At 47.8% G+C, this 25,437-nt stretch overlaps 1 protein-coding gene across 8 annotated transcripts; it reads right to left on the bottom strand.

Moving 5' to 3' along the window:
* Nucleotides 1-1,072: 1,072 nt before the first annotated feature.
* On the bottom strand, nt 1,073-25,181 carry Hdac6 (histone deacetylase 6). Of its 8 annotated transcripts, none has more exons than XM_028881380.2 (29): nt 25,010-25,181; nt 24,169-24,288; nt 23,957-24,082; nt 23,734-23,822; nt 21,505-21,589; nt 21,366-21,406; nt 20,541-20,637; nt 20,299-20,396; nt 18,104-18,208; nt 17,915-17,983; nt 10,666-10,792; nt 10,506-10,571; nt 10,351-10,410; nt 10,196-10,285; nt 9,269-9,375; nt 9,115-9,182; nt 8,718-8,886; nt 8,504-8,632; nt 8,169-8,337; nt 7,867-8,000; nt 7,194-7,262; nt 6,883-7,075; nt 5,188-5,337; nt 3,522-3,696; nt 2,730-3,238; nt 2,547-2,648; nt 2,273-2,419; nt 1,739-1,867; nt 1,073-1,496 (listed from the first exon to the last, which is right to left on the bottom strand). In XM_028881380.2, exons 1-29 carry the CDS (start codon nt 25,115-25,117, stop codon nt 1,428-1,430), a joined length of 3,600 nt encoding a protein of 1,199 aa, XP_028737213.1. In that variant the 5' UTR covers nt 25,118-25,181; the 3' UTR covers nt 1,073-1,427. The 8 variants fall into 8 exon arrangements, with proteins under 8 accessions (XP_028737213.1, XP_028737212.1, XP_028737214.1 ...); XM_028881379.2 differs by having other exon boundaries at nt 23,957-24,085; nt 25,010-25,180; XM_028881381.2 differs by lacking the exon at nt 25,010-25,181 and adding an exon at nt 24,754-24,942 and having other exon boundaries at nt 23,957-24,085.
* Between the last annotated feature and the right edge of the window lie 256 nt (nt 25,182-25,437).

Raw genomic sequence — 25,437 nt, 5'->3', positions numbered from 1 at the left:
GCATCGTAATGCTTCCCCAAAGGGACTGGAATGGGTTGTGACTTAGCTCAGTTGGTAGTGCTTGCTAAGCATGAAGGCACTGCTTAAAATGTACGAAGTGCTGTCATCCCAGCATTAGAGAGGTAAAAGCAGAAGGCTCAAAAGTGCAAGGTTAAGGCTGAAGAGATGGCTCAGTGGTTAAAAACTTTTTGCTCTTCCAGAGAACACAGGCTCGATTTCCAGCACCCACACAATGGCTCAAAACCATTTGTAATTCTAGTTCCAGGGTATCTGTCACCCTCTTCTGGCCTCTGTGGTACCAGACATGCACATGGTGCAGAGACATACATGCAGACAAAACAAAATAAAATTGAAAAGGATGTACAGGGTCAGAGTTATATGAAGCCAGCCTGTTATATGAGAGCCTATCTAAAAGGGGGTGGGGGGTTCACAGCTGCCCTTTTTTTCTTGTTGACTAGGTGAGTCTCTGGTATCAGAAGGTGGCAATCAACAAAATTCCTAAGCCATCAGCCAAAGCAATTTTCAGATGTGGAATAAAACTCCAGAAAATCCTCGTTATTCAACTCAGGATGCCACCCATAACCACTACATCCAAGTTAAAATTGAACCTTATCCTCAATGAGATAGATGGGCAAAAAAGCCCAGTGAGGCTACTTCCTGACAATTTTCATGTCTTCTCACCCTAGAATTCAGCTGGGATAGGCTGAGACCCTTTATTTGTCTTTGTCTTTAGTAGTTCTGACTGGCCTAGAACTCTGCTATGTAAACCAGGCTGACCTTGAACTCAGCTCCACCTGCCTCTGCTTCCCGAGTTTGGGGATAAAAGGCTTGTGCCACCATGCCTAGTGAGACTCTTATTTCTATGGTGGGCAATCATTTTCTCAGGAATTCTATTAGTTCATTCCCAGTGGAGCCAATCTAGCTGCCTGCTTCAATTTTAGTTAGATTTGGGGGGCATTGGATGGACAGTTGACTTGATGAAGACCCCCCCACACACACTTTCTTCTTCCCTCCCTTTCTCCAGTTGTGCTGGCTGGGAATGAGGGGTTTTTCCAAATTAAGAAAAGCTTTCTTCAGGTTTTGTAACAACTTAAACTTTATTAAATATGCAAGCCTGCTGTAACTGCCAGTTGTGCCCTTCAATGTCATCCTGGTGATTGCAGCTCCTTCTTAGGGCTACTAAGTTGTCCCTCTTTCCTTCTGGGGTAGAACAGTGGTGTTCCTCGAGCAGGCAGTGAGCAGGGGCAGATCTACAACCGAACATCATAGTCTTTTTAAAAGGATTTGCACTTAAACAAGCACCTTGCAAAGGATATTCAGGGATGGGTTTAAGTGAGGCCACCCTCGTCCAAGGTACAGGTTGCAGTGAACTAAGCTGCTCTGTCTAAGGCCTCAGAAGGCAAACAGGCAGCAGCATGTTCTGGGACTTAGTGTGAGTGGGGTATGTCCTCCCCAAACTTGTTCTGGTGGGCAGCGCTCTTCACTTCTTGGAGATCCTGAGGAAGGAAGCAAGGACAAAGTAGGTGAAACTGAAGGTGGCTTGACTGTAGTCACCAAGAGGCTGTGGCCACTGGAGCCCTGAACTGCCGTGTCTCATGGACTACTCATACTCCTGCAAACACCCATGGGGCAGCCATGCGAGGAGTCTGTGTTCTCCTCTTACCAACTGACAGAAGGGATATGGGGTGGACAGGGAGAGGGCTCAGTGTGCGTGGGTTAACCCCCTGCCCAGGCTCACCTGGTGGTGGACATAAGCCTGACAGTGGTAACACCAGGTGGACAGGTCGACGCAGCTCAGGACTAGTGGGTGTTGCGAAGCTTCATGGTGGTGGACCATATGGGAATTGACGTAACGACTGCAGTACACCTGGGGTTGAAAAGTGAGGGTTTAGCCAGGTGGAGGTGGGGGCCCAGGCCTTTATTCCCAGCACTTGGGAGGCAGAGGCAGGTGGATCTCTGTGAGTTCAAGGCCAGCCTGGTCTACAGAGTGAGTTCCAGGAAAGGCGCAAAGCTACACAGGGAAACCCTGTCTCACAAAACCAAAAGTCAAAAACCTAAATAAATAAATAAATAAATAAATAAATAAATACAGTCTCGAAAAACCAAAAGCCAAAAACATAAAGAAAGAAAGAAATAAAGAAAGAAAGAAAGAAAGAAGGAAGGAAAGAAGGAAAGAAGGAAGGAAAGAAGGAAGAGTGAGGGTTGCCTGGCACCAGCTGAAGTTTGCTGCTGGGCCAACCTCTACCCATACCCCTCCTCTTTTGTTCCATACCTGATAGCAAGTCAGACACACCCAGTTCTCCTGGACTGTTCCACAGGTCTCACATGGTTGGGCCACATCTAAGCCTTCTGCAGGAATGGGGCACACTGCCGTCAAATGGGGACACCAGGATAGTGGGGTCACAGCATAAAATACATCCTAGAGTGGGTAGGTAGAACTGAGTAAGCAAAGGATTCCGCCTCTCCACGAACATCATAGGCTCCTGTCTGGAGGCCTGACAGACAAGGCAGCAGCAGCCATAACCCCAGGCTCTCCCTGAACCCACCTGGCCATTAAAGTTCCCAAATGCCTGTGTCAGCATCAAGCTGTTCATGCTCTGACCTCCAGCGGCTTCTCCTAGTAGGCCCTCCTCAGACTCAGGGGCCTCCTAGACACAGAAGGAAAGATGTAGCTGAGAGTGCCCACTTCTTGCACTTTCTACCCTCCTCCCGGGTGTGGCAGGCTTTACCTGAGCGCCACTGCTTAGCTCCAAACTGCTCAGACTCCCCGTCAGCTGCTCAGGGGACTGCTCGGCTGCGGCTCCCTGCACAGGGGAAGCCTCTGTGCTCTCTTTGTCTGCTGCACCCGAGGCTAGAGGGCTTCCAACTGGCTCAGTCTCGTCTCCCACAGCCTCCTCCGAGGCGGTCTGGTTAGGTACATCTGTGGTTGCTGCTGAGGCATGCTGGTCCATTGTGGCTCCTCCCTCGGTCTCCTTCGAGGTGGCCTGGTCCGGTGGAGCTGCACTAGCAGCCTGTTCTGGGGACTGGCCCTGAACAAGCACTGCCTTGGCTGACTTTGATTTAGTGTGGCCTGGAGTACATTCTTTTGCAGATAACGCGGATGTAGTCTTCCTTAGGCCTGCTTCTGGAACCTTTCCTTTTGGTGAGGCTGTTCCCTTAGCTGACACAGGATTGGTCATTTTGGGCGGCTTCTTGATGAAAGGCTTAGAACTGGAGCATTCTTCCCCGTCTTCCATCTCTGGAACAATGGAAAAGATACTTGAGTGTGGATACCACCCCCTTTCTGCCTCTAATCCTCCCTCCCTTCTTTGAATTAAATTCCCTTATAGTTTTCAGTTTCTTTCTCTCTTCTTATTCTTTTCTTTCTTCTTTTCCCCTTTTTTAGGTTCTTCGAGACAGGTTTCTCTGTATAGCCTTGGCTATAGACCAGGCTGGCCTCGAACTCACAGAGATCTATCGCCTGCCTTTACCTCCCAAGTGCTGGGATTAAAGGCCTGTCCCACCACCGCCCGGTCACTCACTCATCAGCCGCAAACTGCGCCAGTATTTGCGATGGACTTGGATGGTCTCAGTGATTGAGGCCAGGGCTCCTGGCTGTGGGGGTCGCAGCAAGGTAAGCGGGGGTGGTGGGTCTCCAAGGAGGGAATGGGTGCAGGCAGCCATAGATTCAGAGATGGATGCCAAGTTGTATCCACCCTTTGTAAAGAGAAGGAAGGGTACAATGAGGGTTCATCAGGGGATCTGGAGGGTTAGATATCCTGGCTCTCTAATTAGTTCTCCTCCTTGTTCTAGGGCACTATAAGTCTAGAGTGCAGGGTAGAACCAGGAACAAATGAGTGTAACACACATTTGTACGATGGGCAGTACTCACTGTGTGAGGTGGTTGTTGGGGGAATGTAAACTGTGCTGTCAAGTGCAAGATAACAATAACAACACTGGTAATAGTATTAATAAACAATAGCTTACATTTATTATTTGCTGTGGGCTAGACCCTATTTTAAATATTTTATGCATTATGTTAACACAATCCTCACAATGACAGATGCTCAATCTGTACAGAAACATGCCCTCATTCCATACCTGTCTTCACACTGTCCAGGAACCCTTGGCCACACATCATATAAAACACAGATTTGACCCACACAAATGCACATACATGGCAGATCCAAGAGTTCCTGTTGTGACCTGGGACAGGAACAACTAATATTCTCTCTGTATGATCCCCTAACTTGAACTCTTTCCTACTTGATCAAACCTGTTTCTCCTCCTTTTTTACATAAGGGAACCAAGGCCCAGCACAGTTAGAGGGCTTGTTTGAGGTCGCAACAATTGAAGAAGGAGTGCTGGTATTTGAATGTGGCCTGACGACAAAATAGTCCACATTGTTGCTAATATCACCAAGGAATTGAGCCTGGGCCCTTGGTACATGCCATGTTCTACCACTGAACTACTAGTTCATGTTCCTAACCAATACCCTTAACCTTCCATAAGCAGTCCTGGGCAAACCGTAAGTGGGACATTTTGTAAATGTAAGCCAGTGAAATTCTCTGTGACTTACTGTCCTCATCTCTGAAAACAGCACCCAAGTTTGCTGAGAGGGTTAAGTTACTGTCTGAAAGACGTAACAGCAGGAAGACAGAGCATCTTTACAGTACACACTGTATGCCCGGAATGCCTCCATAATTAGCCGGCCCCATTTGTAGATCAGGAAACCCAGGCACAGGGGTGGCGGCAGCAGTCACTTACAAAAGGTCAGTGAATTTACTTTGTCTCTCTAACATGCAAGGAGCAATTCAGATGTGGTGAAAGCAGACCTCCAGAGCCAAATGTTCAAGTATCGATTCTGCCATTATTAAATATGTGGCCTCAGACTAGTTACTATTCCAATCCATTCTCTGATGTGTTTTTATGGGGGGGAGCTTTTGAAACAGGGTTTCATATAGCCCAGGCTGGCCTCAAACTTGATATGTACGTGAGGATGACCCTGATCCTCCTGCCTCCTCCTCTCAAGTGCTAGGATTATAGGTATGTGCCACCACAACCAGCTAGTTCCTCTGACCTAGAGAGGAAAATGAGCTAACCAGACTCTACCTCACAGTGCTGTTTTGACAACTACACTGGAAAGACTGACAGAGCAACTCTTCCAAACTGCCCTCCCACCCTGACAAGAGGGATCAAGAGAGTTACCTCTAGGACAAGGATAATGCGGCCATTGGCGAGGCCCATCAGCAGGTGAGTAAGGTGGGCATAACCCTCAGGTGTCACTTGGCAGCCACCCAGCGGGTCCCCTTGTGCAGCATCAAAGCCAGCTGAAACCAGCACCAGTTCTGGGTTAAACTGCAGTAAGGAGAGAAGAGAAACACGGGCATCAAGGCTTGGGTGGGCAGCAAGAGATGGAAACCAGGACAAATGAAGGCATGGAAATGTAAGTCAGAAAGCAGAGGATGTGAGAACAGAGATCTGAAAAGAAGGAGCAAAGCCAGGGAAACCAGGAGAAACAGACATGGGCAGCCTGTCAGAGACAAGGGTATACCCACCAGAAACTCAAGATATTTTGGGAGACAGGGGCTGGAGAGATGGCTCAGCAGTTGAGAGCCCGCTGCTTTTCCAGGACTAGGGTTCAGTTCTCAGCACCCATATGGCAGCTCACAACTGTCTGTAACTCCAGTCCCAGGGGCTCTGATGCCCTTTTCTGGCTTCCATGGGCACCAGGCATGCATGTGGTACATAGATACATATGCAGGCAAAACACCCAAACACATAACATAAATAAAAGCTAAAAAAAAGATATTGGAGACCCGCTACAAATTGACAGAACCCCTTCTGAGATAGTCATGAGATGGCTATGGATCACAGAGACAAGGATGCATGGAGACTCAGATGGTAAGAGACAGTGAGAAGAGAAATGGAGACAGAGACATGTCCTCTCTCCCACACACAACAAGGGTCAAACATGGGACACACATGCACATGATGCAGGCTTTCATACACATAATAATATATACTAATATGAGTGTCATACACTCCGACTCCCAATCTTACAACCCCACACTGGCAGGACTGCAAACCATACCAGTTACACACATATACTTGGTTTTCTCCTGGGGACAAAAATACACAGCCACTCCAGCACAGCCACAATGATACACAGTCACCACAGTTAGAATAGGAGGCAATCGCCTGCACACAGTTGCAGACACATAAAGGTAGTGACTGCCACCTGTGTGCAGGTCACATGCATGCAGATCCTAAGGCCAGACTTGCAGAGTTATTTTATTTATGTCCTCAGTGAGTCAGTCCCACACACGCCACTGGCCTGCCCCCAGCTCACACACAGCTAGGTTACCCCTGAGCCAGAGCACTCAGAGAGAGCCAACTCAGAGACATGTGGACCCAGTCAAACAAGACATGGACGATTATCTCACTACGGCCTCCCACATTCGCAAGGTCTCTCTTGGGTTATCCCAAGACAGCGGCATCCAGCATCACATCTATCACATACAGAAAGAAGGTGACGGCCACTGGGCAACATTACACACATGTATCCAATGTCCTGCCTCCCTTGTACACACAGTTCCACAGAGACAGCATCTCTTGCAGACAGCCTCATAACCATGCACTCACGATGGCAGACATATCCAGGAGACACACACACACACACACACACACACACACACACATACATATTCATACAGCCAAGACAGTTGTTCCCATGTAAAATATCACAGAGAGGCCACTCACATGCAGCCATATGTACATGGTCAGACAGATACATAAGGCCATCACTGCCACCCCTGTCCCAACAGCCACCATATGATCGGTTACCTGGCAGTCAGACACACATGCTGCCACCTACACAGATGTCACATGAGCCTTACTTACCTCATAGGCGATGGGAAGTACCAGACGATACCAAGTCATCAGGTAGTCAGCGTCACCCATGCGGGGCCCATTCCAGGGCACATTGACAGTGAAGCCTAGACCGGCAGCTCGGCCTACTTGGCTACTGGCACCCTCGTCCCCCATGGGGAAGAAAGTACCACGGTCGTACCGGTGCAGGGACACATATAACACACTGCCAAGGGAGAGGACAGGATGAGAAAGGGGCCGTGACAAGTTAGGGGCTTCAAACATTCCGGCAAGGATGGCCTAGCACCGCCCCCCCCACTCTTGCTAACAGCCCCATCTCTCACCTGGGGTCATCTTCAAACATGTGCTGAGTTCCATTACCATGATGAACATCCCAATCCACGATCAGGATCCTGGGGGAGGGAAATAGCTCCTTTTAGCAGCCTAAGACACTTAACCCTAGGAGAAGGAGGGCTATGGCCAGCTGGACTCCAGGGGTCTTCGGAAGCATTTGGTGCTGGGTAGGAGGATCATGGATATCTTGAGAAAGCACTGGCCATCATTTGAAGACTGAAGGCCCAACCTTGGTTCCCAAGGGCTTTACTATGGGACTAAACAAGTACCTGAGGCTAGGTCCTCGACTCTTCTGAGGACTGACTAGGGAACAGGGCTCCAGGCCGGGTTGGCTAATGTCACATGCCAATCCCTAAGTCTTTTGGAGTAAGTACCTGGAGCCTGGGCTTGGGCTTTGTTGGAAAGACCTGTTAAGGATCAGGAATGTTGGTGTTATATCCTGGATCCTCGTTTATTAAGCATCTAGATGACATGATCTGCTGACACCACCACAGCCCTTCCTCCTGCCTCTTTTGTAGTCAAGTGCTGTCCAGTGGACCCTTGCTGGTGTCTACAAAAGCTCCCGGGGGCTGTACCATGGATCTGCCAAGTGAGACTGAATGGGGGGAGTAGTGTCCAGGTTCCTTCAAAGATCGGGTTTGGGGGTCTCTGGGGAGCCCTCACCGCAGGGCACGTCCAGCAATGGCTTGGGCATGGCGAGCAGCCACAGCCACAGAGTTGAAAAAGCAGAACCCACAGGCAGCATCTGGTTCTGCATGGTGTCCTGGAGGGCGCACTATGGCAATGCCGTTCAAAACCTGCGGAGAGGAGCAGTGGGTAAGACCCTGGCCCGCACTCCCGTCCTTTCCCAGCAGACTCTCCCACTGCCTCTGTCCTCCTAAGGAGGGCCAGGGAGTCCTCCCTTTCTATTTCCTTAGGCCCTCATCTTTTCAGCCCAACTGCCCTGGCACCCCGAGAAGACATACCTCTCCTGAAAGCACAGCTTCCACCAGGCGGCAGGCGGCGCCTGCGGCAAGCTGCGCACAGCTAAAAGTGCTGGGGCAGATGTAGATGGAGTCAAAGCTGGCGCCTTCGCGGTGCAGCTCCCGGGTTTTCATCTTTTCTGTGGCCCGGATGCGCTCGACGTACTCGGCGCTGGAGACACAGAGGAACCATGAGCCACAAGCTCACCCCCAGGTAAGATCTTGGACCTCTCTAGGTGGGCAGTAGCTCCACCCACCATGGGAGTAGAGCCCCAGGCCCTTCTCCTAGAACTTCCCTACAGTCCTGCACCTGACCTACCCCTGGCACCGGGTCTGACCTGTGGCAGGTAAGAAGCTCAGCATCCATGGCAGGCCGCACAGGCAGGATGAGGCAGCGTGATGCAAGGCCCAGCTCCTCTAGGTGGCACATGATCCGCAAGATGCGCTGAGGTGTCTCAGGATGATGACTAGCAGTGGGGGAAGACCAGAGCCGGGGTTTAGTGACGGAGGTGAGGGATCCCCATCACTGGTCCCCGCCCTCAGAGCACATACTTGTCCCACAGGTTGCAGTGGCTCATCATTTTCTCGTCATAGACCAGCCCAGTGCGCTCCTGCAGCGCTGGCCATGCATCCAGTGGCAGTGCAGCAGTCTCCCAGCGGCGTTCCTCATCTTCCTCTTCGGCCCTGTCTTCCTCTACTTCATCTTCCTCCTGGGGCTCGACTAAAGAGGGGCTCAGATCATCACCTGACTTCCTGAGTCTGGATCCCATCATATTCTGAGACAAATGTGGCCCAGACAAAAGGCCGAAAACCCAAACAGTCCTCCCCATCAAGGCATCCCAGGAAAACAAGAGGGGATCGGGAAGAGAATATCCCCAGTAGCTCATGTCACGTCTGATGCTGATCATGCCCCGTCTGATGCTGATCATGCCCATTCCCCACCTCCTACCTGATCCCGCAAGGATCTCCCAGAAGGGCTCAAGGGCTTCTAGAGTGCAGGAGATAGAAGTCCGGGCACTGGGGGTGGTGGAAGCAGGTATGTGAGAAAATGGCCCCCTGGCAGGTAAGAAGGGCTCCCATTCCCCCGTTTCCCCGGGGCTCACCTTGCACACGGTGCACTAGGGAACTCCAGCATGGGGCAAGGGTCTCCAAGAAGACTGTGGAGTGACGCACTGACACCCTTAGCCAGGGCATGGAGGTTATAGCCACCCTGGGGAAGGAGTTGTTGGGGGAGGCAAGCAGAGGGCCAGATATTACCAGGGAATATACTGATGTATACTGATACTGATAACAGCAACATGATTTGGGTGCACACTATATGTCAAACAACAAGAAATTTGGAGGGTGACTTCATTTAACTCACTGGACAATGATGTAAAGCGATTAGCAGAGGCACAAAGAATTATGAAGTGGTAAGGCTGAGCAAGGAACAACTTTACAAAAAAAACCCCATGAAAAAATTTCAAGAGTCAATTATTTACTTTATGATTATGAATGTTCTGCCTGCATGTGTGTATGTGTACCACGTGTGTGCCTGTTAGATCCCCAAGAACTGGAGTTATGGACAGTTGCAAACAGCAAGCTGGAAATCGAACCCAGGTCCTCTGCAAGAGCAGCAAGTGCTCTAACCACTAGACATCTCTTCAGCCTCCAAGAACAAAACTCGTGTTTTGTTTTTAGTGGTACTGGGAATGGAACCCCTTGCATATATCAGCTAAGCATTCTACCTTTCAACTCCATCCCCAAGGCCCAAAGATCTGTTCTTAAGCCTTCAAGTGGGCCAGTGAGATGGCTCAGAGGATACACGGGCTTGCCACCAAGCCTGATAACCTGAGTTCAATCCCCAAAAACGAATCTCCATGGTGAAAGGAGAGAGCTAACTCTCACATGTTGTCTTCTGACCGCCACAAACATCATGGTACATGTACATAGAGTATGTACACGTCCACACAAACAATAAATAAACAAATATAAACACTCTAAGTCCTTTCAGATCTACAGCGTTAGATAAGAAAGAGTAGGTTACTCACCTCCAGAGACAGAATCAACTTGCCTCCTGCCAGACCCATGAGCAAATGCGTTAGGTGGGCAAAGCCTGGTGGAGTGGTGGCCATCTCTCCCTGTGGGAACACGAAGCTCAGTGTACTTCCCTTTGCCTACCTAACACCCGGAGAACTTGCCTTACCTTGGGGTCTCCTTGGAGGGCATCAAATCCAGCAGCCACCAGGACCAGCTGAGGCTGAAACTGAGGAAGGGAACAGAGTATGTGAGAAGGCCCGCCTTCATAGGTCATCCCTCAGTGTTGCCCCCACACCCTCAAATTTCCTGGATCTCCAAGACCTCAAAGGCAACTGGCAGCAGGATGTTCAGGAAAGCAGCAATGTAGTCAGCATCCCGCATCCCCACCTACAGACACAGAAATGTGATACGACAGTCAGTCACCTTTCTTGAGCCTGTGGGAGGGCAAGGCTAGGCTCATTTAAGGTGAGAAGACACTGACCTGGTTCCAAGGTACATTGATGGTATAGCCTTGGCCTTGGCCAAAACCTGTAGTGGACCAGTTAGAAGCCTTAAGGTGGGGCCAGAACCGACCCTGCTCATATCGGTGGATGGAGAAATAGAGGACACTAGAGGCAGAGAAAGAAATGTTGAGGGTTGCATAGTATGTGTTAACTCAACCCCTAGCATAGAAAAAATAAGGGAATTGAAGAGTCAAACTTAAGGCTCCCAACCTACAGCTGCAGGGATTTATTTATTCAACAAGTTGTTTTTTTACCAACTACTCAATTCATTCTCTTGCTCATAAGTTTTTCCGATTCTCAATCTATACTCTTAATTTTTCCATTAATTTACCCTTCTACTCATTCACCAACTTATTCCTTTTCCCATTCATTACTCCTCGCCCAGTGGTTTACCCCTTTTTCTACATATTCATTGATCTCCCACAGGAACCCTTCTGTCAGTGTCCGCCCCATTTCAGACTCAAGCCTAAGGTCTCAAGAGCTACTGAGTCGACCCAGGAACCTGGGCAATGAACCCGTGAGGAACGCTAGTCTTGTCCTCTCACTGCTCCGCGCAGTGTTATTATCCCAAGGTAATAACAACACTGAATACTGGAGGTCCATGGGGGTCTTAGGGGAACTTATCTGCAGAAGCCAGCCAGGGCTGTAAAGAGCCTCATCAAGTCCATGCCGGGGAACTTAGTGATTCCACTGAAGGAAGTGGAGAAATGCAGAGGCCAGGAACGAGGAAAGAGAGGGCTTGGTTTTGTGTGTGGGTCTAAAGTGAAGGACAGTGTCTGAGGCTGCCATAAAGTCAAGTGAGGACAGTCCTTTTTCCTTAATACTTCACAAAGCCATCTCTACTACTTCTATTTCATAGAGGAGAAAGTGCCCACAGGGGTGAGAAAGACCAAGACACAAAACTGACGCTGAAAAGCCACCATGTGCAGGTTCTGACTAAAAAGACAAAATCTGTAGGTTCAGACAGAGAGGACATATGTACATGTTCTGGGTGAAAAGACATGATGAACAGATTCTAGCTAAAAAGGCATGATAGTCAGGTTGAGACTAAAAGAACATGATGGACAAATTCCAACAGAAAGCAGAGGGTTTGGGGGGTTAACTCTGCTTGGGGAAAAATGAATAATCTATCATTTATCTGTACATCTGTCTATCCAGTTACCCTCTATCTGATCAACTACAATGTGCCTTGTTCCAGTAGTCTGAGGCAGCATCCTACCCACCTCCTTTTTATGGGAAATGAAAAAATAGTGGTGAGCAAAGAATCTAGACTAATTCAAGAAAGACATCTTCATATATGTTGATAATATAGCTGTGAAATTTAAAGGATATAAAATGATACTTAAAAATGATTAAAAGTATCTTGGAATTGGGGAATGAAATCCCCATAAAAAGCTTTAGCCTGCATGGGTCTATGCTAGGTCCTCTATATACGCTGTGGTTGTGTAGCTTGGTGTTCTTGTGGGGCTCCTAACAGTGGGAGCAGGGGCTGTCTGACTCTTTTGCCTACTCATGGGACCCTTTTCCTCCTACTGGGTTTCCTGGTCCAGCCTTGCTATGACGTTTTGTGCCTAGTCTTATTGCATCTTGTTATGCTGTGTTGGGTTGATATCCCTGGGAGGCCTGCTCTTTTGTGAAGGGAAATAGGAGCGGATCTGGGGGAGAGGGGAAGTGTGGGGGGGGCAGGATGGAGTGGAGTGGCAGGAGGGGAAACTGCAAGTCAGGATGTAACATATGAGAGAAGAACAACAACACTAAAGCTCTGGTCTTGAGTGGGTAGAGGATGATTCTTTGTTTTGGTTTTGATACAGGGTTTCTATTATGTAGCTCTGGCTGGTCTGCAGCTTGTTATGTAGACTAGGCTGGCCTTGAACTCACAAGAGAACCACCATGTGCAGTCTGAATTATTTAGTTTTGTTTGCTTAATTATATTATTTTAAAATTTCTGACACTGACATGTAAATACTGGCCTTAAACCTTCAGCAAAGTAATGAGTACAGGAAAATAACTACACTGGAGAATAAGAATTTTCCTCAGGGAATAAATAAGCAAAGACTTGAAGAAACCCAGCTCCCCAACAGCTCTCAGTCAGAGAACAGAAAACAGCCCTCATCAAGTGTGGTGGTGCATGTTGTAATACTAGTACTTGGGAAGCAGAGGCTCTGTAAGTTCAAAGCCAGCCTGGTCTACAGAGTGAGTAGCCAAGGCTACACAGTGAGACCCTGTCTCAAAAAAACAACTAGCACCCAAGGAAACTAGGTTTATAGAGTAAAAAGAGGGTTTTATTTTTATTGATTGATTTTGTGTGTGTATGTGTGTGCGCGTGCTGCTATGTATTGAGGGCTTTACACCGCCCAGTAGACGTGTGTGTACGTGTATTCATATGTGTATGTGTCATGTAAAAGACAAAGGACAACCTTGGGTGTTGTTACTCCAGAATCATCCACCTTGTTTTTTTTGTGACAGGGTCTTTCATTGGCTTGGAGCTCATCAAGTAGGTTAGGTTTGCTGTCACTGAGCCCCACGGATCTGCCTGTCTCTGCCACTCCACTACTTGGGATTGTAAGTGTGTACCATCACTCTGGCTTTTTAAAATATGGGTTCTGAGGATCAAAGTCAGGTCCTCATAAGGATTTACTGACTGAGCCATCCCCAGACTCCAAAGGGATATTGTACAGTGTTTTCTACCAACTTCAAGTCTAAGGGTGGACTCCTAGAACAGGTTTACTCTTTACCTTTCTGACATCCCATGCAAAGGACAGTAGAGGTGCCAGCTACAGCAATGCATATATATAATCTCAGCACTCAGGAGGCTGAAGCAGGGGGATTGAGACTTTAAGGATAATTTAGGTTACATAATGAGACCATATTTTACCCCACACCCCCCAAAAGCTTATTCAAGTCTTACTCATTTTCTCAGCCATGATACTGAGGTTTGTGCTTTTTTTAAAATGCTGGGGAGGGAAGTTAGACCCAAACTGTAAGGAACAGTTCTGCCACTGAGCTATACCTCCAATGAGTAATATGTTTGCTAAAACTTAATCCCTAATTTTAAAAGATACATTCGAGAATTTATGCAGAAATAATCCAGGATTAGAGTAGAGGGTGTAGATATGGATGAAATAAAATGGCCAATGGATTTATTAGTGTTGAAGCATTTAACCCAGGTTGCCACAAACAAAATAAAGAACACAAGTGGAAGAAATTTAAAAAGATAAAACAGAAGAATTAGTTAAGTACTAGAACAGTAGAAATGACAGAAAGAGCCAGAGATTAAAGGTTAGAAAATTAAGTGAGGAGCTGGAGAGATGTCTCAGTGGTAAAAGAGCACTGGCTGTTCTTCCAGAGGACCCGGGTTCAATTCCCAGCACCCACACAGCAGCTCACACCTGTCTCTAAGTACAGTTCCAGGGAATCTGACACAAACCTTTATTAAGGCTGAGGGATTAAAAAAAGAGATGTTGGGGGCTGCAGAGATGGCTCAGAGGTTAAGAGCACTTACTGCTCTTGCAGAGGACCTGAGTTCAATACCCAGCACCCACACAGCAGCTTTAGCTCTAGTTCCAGGGGATCTGACCCCCTCTTCTTACATCTGCAGACTCATGCACACCCATGGTATACATCCATACACTAAGGGATACACGTAAAAATAAAATTAATTAAATAAAAAAATGTGCACTCTGTACCCCCTCCCCCAAAGTGGCATTCTTTTTATCCTGGTATTTGCAAAGTCCAACCCAATGCCTGGATCTTTTCCCACTGTCCCTGAACTTGAGATCTCTATCAGCACACATCCTGTTTCCATTTCTGGGGAAATGCTTTTTAGGAACACAGATCTACAAATAGCACAGCACAGTAATCTCATGAATGGCCTCAAGAACAGCCCTTCAATTTGAGGTATAAATAGCCAAAAGGAGACATTTGAGGAAAAGCACCAATATAAAAGAGAAGAACCAATAAGATAATTCATTTAGCCTCAGAATGAAGAGATATAACAACATGGAATGGGAAAAAACTTTAAGGCACTTCTAATTGTTTGTTTCTTTCAAGACAGGGTTTCTCTGTGTAGCCCTGGCTGTCCTGGAACTCACTCTGTAGACCAGGCTGATCTCCAACTCAGAGATCTGCCAGCCTCTGCCTCCCGAGTGCTGGGGGATTAAAGGCGTGCGCCACCAAGGCCCAGATCTAATTCTTATTCTATAAAAACAAGCTCAGGAACGAGAGAGTATAAAAACAAGAGAGAAAGAAAATGCTTGTGCCGATCAAAAAAATGTCGAGCTAGAGAGGGTGGCACTTGCCTGCAGTCTTAGCATTTGGTCGGCTGAGAGAGGAGGACCTCAGGCTGGAGGCCAGCCTGGCCTGCAGAGAGTAAGATCAAAGCCCAGCTTGGGCTACACAGTAAGATCTCATTTCAAAAGAAAAAAGTCAGAGTACATACTTCAATGGGAGGACTTACAAACAGAATTAAGGCCACCTCTCAGGACACTGAGCCAAGTAAAAAGAGAGAGAAAACATGAAATAAGCCACCTAGGAGAGTAGAGATGTCAGCAGTTAAGGGCATCTTTGCTCTTCCAGAGGACCTGCATTTGAGTTTCAGCATACATGACAGCTCACAACTGTAGATCAAGTTCCAAGGAATCCAATGCCCTTTTTTTTGGCTTCCAAGGGTACTAGACATGCACATGGTACAGACATACATGCAGGCAAAACAGCCATATACATAAAATTTTTAAAAATAAAGGTTTATTTTTAAAAAGCCGCCCAGGGCTGGGGATGTAGCTCAGTTGGTACAATGCTTGCCTTAGCATGCATGAAACCTTAGGTTCGACCTCTAGTGTCTTAGAAACCAGGCCTGGTGGCACAGGGCAGGAGGAAGAAGAGTTCAAACTAAAAAAAAATCCAGACCATCCCTTAGGATTGAGGGCTTGGAGCAGGAAGTCAAAATGAAAAGGCAAAGAAGGGAAATAAAAATTAGATAAAACTCTAAGAATAAAAGGACAAGATGAACCTTCATTTGAAAAACTATGTATCAAAGAAACAAAAGAGATCTGTTTAGAGGAGGTGGATGTGGCACAGGTCCTGGCCTCCCTGGCATCCATGTGGGAGAGGCAGAGTTAAGACCCCTGCACTTCATGGGCAGAGGGCAAGGGACTCTCATCCCAGACAGCTACATACTTGCCCTGGCCCTGGAGTGTAAGAGGAAAACACCTCTTGTCCCCACTTAAAAAACAATAGGTCATCCTCAGCTATATACAGAAGTAGAGGCCAGCCCGAGCTAGAGACCCTGTCTCAAAAGTCAAAGCAAAACAAAACAAAATCCCATAAAGGATCCAGCCAGGAGGTTTAACATCTAATAGGAGTCTGAGAGGACAGAGAAACTAAAGTTATTATCAAAGATGTAATATAAGAACATGTAGCCAGGCGGCAGTGGCGCGCGCCTTTAATCCCAGCACTCGGGAGGCAGAGGCAGATGGATCTCTGTGAGTTCGAGGCCAGCCTGGGCTACAGAGTGAGATCCAGGGCAGGCAACAAAACAGAGAAATCCCGTTTTGAACCCCCCTCTCCCCCCCAAAAAAAAACACGTGTAAACATAGAAGGTGTAAGGCTGCCAATGTAAAATGTCAACCCACTGCTAAAGAGACATTAACAGGACCTAGAGTTCATGTGGGATAACAGATGGCAAAAAGAGGAGACCCCAAAGCCTTTCAGAGAGCAAAACAGGTAACTCAGAGAGAAGTGAGAAAGACAACTGTCATCAGCACCAAGTGCTGGAAAAGAGTAAAGCAATGTTTAAAGAACAAAGCATCAAGATAGAACCAAGGGCCACGAGAGCACAAGTGGATTCTCTATAATAAATTCTCTATAATGAATTCTCTATAATAAATATATTAAATATATAAATTGGATGGAAGGCCAGATAAAACTACTCTTTACAATATAATACTCCCTAGTACCAAACACTTAACCATTTTCTTTCTTTTTTTCTTTTCCGAGACAGGATTTCTCTGTGTAGTTTTGGTGCCTGTCCTGGAACTTGCTTTGTAGACCAGGCTGGCCTTGAACTCACAGAGATCCGCCTGCCTCTGCCTTCCAAACACTGGGATCAAAGGCGTACACCACCACCGCCTGGCTTCACTTAATCATTTTCCCCAGGAAGGATAAACTAGCACCCTTCTGGGGTAAAGTCTGGCAGCATACACCAGGCCTTAAAGCATGTCGATCTGCCTGACTCAGCAACGCACTATTAGAAATTCATTATACAGATATACCTAGAGATGTAAATTCTGTATTTACAATACTATTCACAGTAGAATTGTCTACAATAGCAAAAAGTAAGAAGTATCTTAAATGTCCCAGGATTAAATGACCAGAGCTCCAACAATGCAATGAAATACTCTACAGTCTTCACAAAGAATAGGATGCTTTTGTAGCATCAACATGGTAAATGTGTCCCCAATACAGTTAGATGAAATAAAGCTGCTAGTGAACATATGGAGAATTATCCCAATGGTAGTATATTATTAATAATAGTGAATATCTATATATACATAAAAATCTATGAGGCTAAAACCTGAACTGTCAACTTCTTTTTCTTTTCTGTGTATGTGTGCGGGTATTTGCATGCTATGGTATATGTGGAGGTCAGAGGACAACTTGCAGGAGTTAGCTCTCTCCTTCCACCATGTGGGTCCTGGGGATCAAACTCAAGTTGTTAGGCCATCACCTTTACCTGCTGGGCCATCTTGCCAGCCCCCTATTTAATTTTAAAGAATAGTTTGAAGTACAGTTAAAATAAAGTATTGGTGGGAGGGGGGAGAATAGGGGAACCCGTGGCTGATATGTAGAACTGAATGGTATTGTAAAATAAAATAAATAATATTTTTAAAAAAATAAAGTATTAATTTGAGGTCTGCTCCAGCTCAGGGGTAAATTGTTGAACAAGATCTCCAATTACTTTTAAGTCAAATCCCACTTCTTTCACTTGCCTGCATAACACTAATTTCCTACTCTGCATAAGGTTCAGTTTCCCCATCTGTAAAATGGGAACTCCACAGTTCTTGCTTCAGAGTGAAATTAGGAGAGAGCAGACAACCAGGAAGCAGTATATTTCCTCGTCCCAGGCCAACTCAATGAATGTGAATGCCTTTCCCTCCTTCCTAACACCTATGGCTGGGCCTCACAGAAGGAGTTAGGAGTCCAGTACTTAGGGTGGGACTTGGGATATACCTGGGGTCCTGGTCGAAGATGAACTGTGTTCCTTGACCATGGTGCACATCCCAATCCACAATAAGAACCCTGTGGGCAGGAGAGAGGGGAGCTCTGTACAAAGGGATCAAGTGAAAGAGAGAGGAAGAACCAGGACCACGGTACCCCTCTTCCATGCTACCCACATTCCACCCGTCATTTGTTGCTGACCTCTGAATGCGGTGCTTCTTTTGAGCGTAGCGGGCGGCCACAGCCACATGGTTGAACATGCAATACCCATCCATAAGACTGCGCTGGGCGTGGTGTCCAGGAGGCCTAAGCACGAAAGGGGAGGCTACGGATTTGGGAGTCGTCCTCCCACGCTCCCCACTCTTCCAGAATAGATTCTGTCAATCGGCCAGCAACTGAGTAACCGTGGCTTCTGAAGCTTCACAACCCCAAATCCAATGCTTTCTCATCAAAGGAGATTTAAACACAACCATTAAGACATGTGCCAGGCAGTGGTGGCGCACGCCTTTAATTCCAGCACTCAGGAGGCAGAGGCAGGCGGATCTCTGACTTCGAGGCCAGCCTGGTCTACAGAGTGAGTTCCAGGACAGGCTCCAAAGCTACACAGAGAAACCCTGTCTGGAAAACAAACAAACAACTACACAATACAGTGAAATTCTGTCTCAAAACAAAACAGAACAAAAAAAAAATCAATGAAGAGAGAGAGAGAGAGAGAGACAGACAGACAGACAGACAGAAGGAAAATGTACCCATGCATGCATTTGGCATCGTGGCCATGCCTGTAATACTAGCACTCGAAGATGTTGAAGCAGGAGGATCTATACAGTTCAAGGCCAGCCTGGGATATATAGTGAGCTCCTGTCTCAAAAAATAGAACGCGAAGTTAGTTGTCCATACATACTTTCTCATACCCAGTCATTTTGCTACATGGGCTTAGCTGAAACCTATGTAGTAAACATTGCTATGTTCGGGTTGGGGATTTAGCTCAGTGGTAGAGCACTTGCCTAGCAAGCGCAAGACCCTGGGTTCGGTCCTCAGCTCTGGAAAAAAAAATTTGCTATGTTCATAAATGTGCCACTGTTATTTGCTATGGTATTTGAAGCAGCAAATGACTGAGAAGCAAAATGCCCAACAGCATGAGAGTGACTAACTTAGAAAGTATATTTCACAAGGGCATCTCACTCAGGTATAACCCATACACTGTTAAGAGAAAGCTTTCAAAAACATCTAAGTTGCAAGATTGTAAAACATCAGTAGCAAACTTCTGCCCTCCGGGGTTCTCCCATTGTGCTATTACCCTGTATTTAAGACCTCTTCCCTCCAGTAAACAGCATTCGGTATTAAAAAAACAAAAACAGAAACAAAAAAACATCTAAGTTGTTGTTGTTTTAAATGCACAGAAGCTGGGTGTTAGTGGCCCACTGCCATGCCTTTAATCCCAGCACTCAGGAAGCAGAGGCAGAGGGATCTCTGTGAATTTGAGGCCAGAGCTAGTTCTCAGACAGCCAAGGCTACACAAAGAAACCCTGTCTTGAAAAAGCAAGAAAAAAAATGCAGTTTGGAAGGGCATCGTGTGCTTACTGCCACTGGAGATTAAAAAGGGAGGGGGGACAAAGGGCTAGCTTCTGCATTTTATCAGCAGTAGGGAGGGAGTCAGCTGCGGCAAGATAGGCTATGATTTTCCATGGCAACAAGAAAACAGAAAATGCTATGGGCAAAAATCTGAGATGTCACAGTTTGTTGGCTGCCTCTGGATTTCAAGATGTTCCGATAGAACTGGCTGCCTCTGGATTTCAAGATGTTCCAGATAGGAAAGAAACATGCGTACCTGTGAATAAGTGGCCTATGATACTTATCACTTACTAATAAGACTATCTGTGAGAGGACACAAGTTACTGATTACAATGGCTACCTTTCAGGAGTGCGGCCACAAGGAGAGAGGGAGAGGAGAATTTTTATTAAACTCCCATTTTTGCCCATTTCACTCTTCAACCACATGAACATATAGTACCAAGTTAACATTTTTTACATTTGAGGGAAGGACTTTTTTTTTTGAAGAAAGTATCTTATGTAGCCCAGGCTGGCCTCAAATTTACTATATAGCTCAAGGTAGCCTTGAACTCTTGATCCTTCAACATTCACCTCCAAAGTACTGGTATTACAGACATGGACTCCAAGCACCACTAGGTAGGAAGAACTTCTTTTTAAATCTGCCAGGCAGTGGTGGTACAAACCTTTAATCCCAGCAATCAGGAAGCAAAGGCAGGAGGATCTGTGAGTTCAAGGCCAGCCTGGTCTACAAAGCAAGTTCCAGGACAGCCAGGGTTACACAGAAGAATCCTGTCTCAAAAAACACAAATAAAATAAAATAAAAATGTAAGAAGCTTGAGTCCTACCTGATGACGGCCATGCCATTCCGAATCTCAGCCGCCAGGACCGCATCTACCAGCCTGAGGACAGAGCCTGTGGCCAGGCAGGCACATGAATAGGAGTTCTGGAGACAGTGGAGAGCCAGAGAGAAAGAATGAGAAAGGACTATCCTATCTATTTAGCCTCTTTTTCCCACAGCGAGGTTGGCATGGATATGGGAGACCCCAGAATTGCTGCCACACCCTAACCTCACAGTTCTCACGCATACCGGATGCAGATAGACTGAATCATAGGTGCCTGCTAGTATGCGAAGTTCTCCTTCATTCATGTACTGGGTTGTTTCCATCAGATCAATGTATTCCAGGCTGGGGACAAGATAGGGGATAAGATTTAGAGCCCTATCCTCCCTCCCAGCCACACCTTCTACAAACCAGGCCTCTGGCCAAATCAGACCTCCACAGTCAACCTAGGGGATCAGCTGAGATGGAGGCCACAGTCCCTATTTCTTCTCTAGCCCACTTCGGCTCTACGGCTGGACTCACTGCCCTCCCCCCCCCCCAGCTCAGCTCAGATACTCTCTGCCAAACCAGTTTTCTGTGAGCCATACTGTACCAGGCCTCTTCCTCTGAGTTCCTACAGGCCCCTAGGAGCCTCCTGATCGCTCTGCCAGACACCCATCATCAGTTAACAAACCAGATTATAAGAACTCAAGCCTATCCCAGGCTCAGGATCTATAAGATGCTGTCAGGTACCTAACAAACAAAATGACCGTCCTGAAGAATTAAGATTTTTTTTTCTTTGGGGGTAGGGTGGGGTGGGAGGCTTTTTCAGACAGGGTCTCACATAACCCAGACTGAAGCTGCTATGTAGGTGTGGACTGTCTTGAGTTCCTGAATCTCTTGTCTTCCTGTCCCAAGTGATGGGATTATAGGCATGTACCATCACACCTAACTGGAACTTAGGTTTTTTGAGCAATGACAGATTCAGAGAGGCTCAGGGACTTGTCCAAGGCTGGCCACAGAGTCTATGGGATTCTTTCCTGGTTGGGCCAGAGCATCCTCCTCCCTGCCCTACCACACTCCCAAGTTTTCACCTGTGAACCAACATCAGCTCCTCCTTCTCAGCAAACCGGGCCTGGGGAGACATGAGGGATAAAGGGGCTAGAGCACAGGCCGTGCCTAGGTCCTGCCAGTTCCCCGCCCACCATCCGCAGGCCGGGGGCAGGAGTTCACCTGAAAAGACACACAACGGTCCAGGAGGCTCTCCAGAATCAGCTGCTCCTTGATGGCATGGAGCCGCTCAGGGCATTCAGGGAAACTAGGGAGGCAGAGATGCAGTGACTGACACACACGCATGTACGCATGTACGCACGTACGCACGCACGACAGTAGGGACCATATCTGCTCTAGCCATATCTCGCATCCACACCCCCTCCCCCACAGCTGCTCATCCCTTCCCTGGGGCTTCAACCTTTCCTCTTGTCATTTCTGAAGTCATACACTTTCCTCCAACAGTCCCTGCTGCACACAACAGCAGCCAGTGGTGAAAATTCCACTACTCAAAACCCTTCTGTAGCTCCTACTCCATTCATAGTAGAAGCCAAAATCTGTATCACACCTAGAAGGCTCTAAAAACAGATCTGTCCTATAATGAGAAATCCACTGGCGTCTGCTTAAAGGGTAAAGGAATTTATTAGGAAAGAAAACTCATTCAACAGGATAGGAGAATCGCTGCAGGGTCCTGGAAGGCTGAGGTACTGTCTCTGCTGCTCTGGCTGCCTGAGTCAGTCCACTCCACCCAATCCCACAGGGGAAAGAGACCAGCCTACGTGTGGTCTCAGGTCTTAAAGGTGGCCCAGGCTACACCCCAGGGGCAGGTAATTCAAGGTCACAGGCATGTAGGACAGGCATCCAGCACATCATCATCATCATCATCATCATCATCCAGGGGCTGTGCTTCAAGGTCATAGGTTGATAATATCCACTACACTGTCGCCACCCTTTTTCTGACACTATGCCTTACCATAAGCCTCCTCTTTCACTTTGTTTCGCCTGTAGTGGTCTCCTTGGTCTTCAACTGAACACATACCTTTCAGCCAGGCCCATGGGCTTCAATGTCTTTTGCCTAGGACACTCTTCAGAATGACTCCATGACTCACTCCCTTAAGGCCCCCTTAGATTTTTATTCAAATGTCAGCAATGCCTTATCGGGGTGTTGCTTTAAAAAATGGAAGCCCCCTTCGACTCCAGCTTCACTCTCCCTTCCACCTCGGCTTCTGAAGGCAGTTTTGGTACTGCTTTATCCCTAGCCTCTCAACAAACGTTGGCCATAAATGAAACCTTTTGCCATCATGAGTTAGTTTTAGGTCAGGAGAGGGAGAGAGCTACTGTATTTGTAAACACCAGGGTAATGATTAACAGACAATGGCAGAGGCTGGTAAAATATCTAAGACCAGATGGGAGAAAGGCAGTGGCCAGTCAAAGACTTTTGTGAGCATCTCAACAGTTGTGAAAATTGAAAGAGGGATCAGCCAAGGGTGAGGAACCCTCTCGGCTAGGGGGTGCCTGGCATGCTGAAAGAAGAGCAAGGGGACCAGTGTGGGTGAGGGGAACTGAAGCAAATGAGGATTGGCTGACTAGGTCATAAACGGTGATGTGGAACCAAATCACGTGTGAACCTTGGAGGCCAGGCTAAAGAATTCAGACTTTACCTTAAGAGCATGCTCTGCCCTTGAAGTATTTTAAGAAAGGGAACATCATCGCAAACATATTTTTTAGGCTTCAGTGTGGAGGCTGGAAGCAGGGGACCAGTGAGGAGAGGTCAGACAGGGAATATATTTTGAACATAGAGCCAAAAAGAATAAGCAGATTCTTCTGAAATGTAGAGCAGATACAAAGTATATTTCAGCATAACGTCTCTTCCTCAAGGAAGGCTCCGGGACTCCGTGTGCTAGCTACTAGTCCAGGACCGTCTAATAAACACTTCTAGCCAAGTGTCATAGGTCATGCCTGTAATCTCAGCACTCAGGAGGCTAAGACAGGAAGATCATCAAAGGTCTGAGGATGGCTTAGGCTAAATAGTGAGTTCCAGGACAGCCTAGGCTATGGAGTCAGATTCTGTCTCAAAACAAAAAAACACACATGAATTCCTAGTCACTCTGTCCTCGTTCAAAACTTCATCCTGCTGTCAGCTGTTTAATGATCTCCCCTCATACTCACCAATCAGCTGAGAAGGGACTTTTCTACTTTGTTCACATATATCACCAACTCTCGGCACACAGCAGACACTCGATGTATGTGTTGACTTAAAACAGAACTCTTTCAAGAATGATCCCTACCTCCCTAAGTCATCTGCTTCCAGACTACAAGCCAGAATAAGAAAAGATTCGTTCTTGCTTGGGGGAGAGGGGGGCAAATGTGTACATTTCCTACTTTGGGGACAATCTGGAGGTCATCCCTCACCTGTCATCCCAAAGGCAGTGGAAGTCATTTAGCTGCTCATCAAACACCAATCCAGTACCAACCAATACTCTTGTCTCGGGGTTCAGATCCTGCAGGGGAAAAGAAAAGAAACACAGATTCACTCAGGGCTCCAATCAGAGAGAACACTGTATACTGCCCAGGATGGGGAAAACCATTGTTTTGTTTGGTAAAGAAGGACCATCTGCGGCCAGGCTTCTCTCACCAGCTCTTGGAGCCCCGCGATCAGGTCTTCTTCAACTGCTTGACTGAGCTTCTTCATTTTGCCTTTTTTCTTTACCTCTGCTAGATTGGGGCTGGAGTGGGGTGCAGTACCCTTCTTAACACCTCGCTTCTGCCAATCAAAGACAAGGATCAGTCTGGACATGGCTGGCTGCCTTTCCCTCCCCCCTCATCAGGGCCGGTCTGGGGCCTCACCAAGGTGGCGCTGGAGTCTTGAGGGGGCGACTGGGGATTGTGCCTACCCCTTCGCTGCCTGGTAGAAGAATCTTGGCCGGTGGAGGTCATGGCTGAAGAGCCTTCACCCCTGGCACGGCTCTAGCAGGGGTGTAGCTGGCGGTGAGGCCCCTGGAGTGTCCAGAGGACCCACATCCCTGGCCCTTTCCAGGCCCCGCCCCTATTCTAGATCGCATCCTTCACGCTGTTCCATTCCCGTGCCTTCTAAACCCCGCCTCTCAAGGCCATCTTCTACCACCGGGGAAACCTGGTCTCGCCCGTTCCCCTCCACCTCGCTGCTTTTATACGAGTCTCTTTCCTCATCTTGCCTTTTCACTAAGCAAGGTAACCTCAGGCTCAATCCGGCTCTTCTAAAACCTGCCCTTTCCAATCACCGCCCCCCACCCCTCTACTTCCCAAACCCTTTCATACCTCTAATCCTCGCCCAGAACGCTTGGCTTCTGCAACCTGCCCTCTTCAGCCTATCTATCTCCCTGGATAATCACCGACCCTTCTAGTCCGCGAGGCCAGGCTGCGGCAGCCTCGGTACCACCCTTCAAGACTCACTTAATTCCACCTCCTATCGGGCCGAACTCGCACCTTCCACAGCCTCTGATCTGGCTCGGATCCTCTCACCGTGCCCCGCTGCTCAGGAGAAGCCCCTTTCGAGCGGAATCCATTAGACCCACCCCCTTCTCCGATGCCTAACGTTTAACCAAGCTCCCTCCGCCAGTCCCAAGCCTCCGCCCCCTTCAGGCTCCCTCCGCCAGTCCCAAGCCTCCGCCCCCTTCCCGCCCGGCCTTCGACGCTGGCCAATCCTTACCCCTCTACTCATTGAGCGCTGCCCCTTTCTCAAACTCCGCCCTTGGTTAGCACCGCCAAATTCCCGGCGACCTGTGTGGCCCCGGGCACCTGATGCCTTCTTTTCCATTGGGCTGAGCGTTTTAATTTGCCCGCCCACGACCAGCCCACAGCGCGGATCTAGTCCGTCCCCAACGTCTCTGGAGACTACCACACCTCTCGCGAGCTCACCAGACTAGCGGGTCGTATTGCGCCTGCGTAAAAGATGACTCACTGGTTCGAGACCCGGATCTGCCCCTATCAATACCCCTCCCCCTCCTCCCCCTAGTTCCCACCCCCACTGCCGCCGTTCTGATTGCTATGGCTGCCATTCTCAATTCCAGGCTAGTCATCTTAGGAGCCCTAAGGACCGACATCGGTTGTACTGTGCAGTGATTCGAGAGCAAATCA

Source organism: Peromyscus leucopus, chromosome X (genome assembly GCF_004664715.2).
Source record: "Peromyscus leucopus breed LL Stock chromosome X, UCI_PerLeu_2.1, whole genome shotgun sequence".
NCBI classification, from domain to species: Eukaryota; Metazoa; Chordata; class Mammalia; order Rodentia; family Cricetidae; genus Peromyscus; species Peromyscus leucopus.
This window is presented reverse-complemented; position numbering and strand designations above follow the sequence as displayed.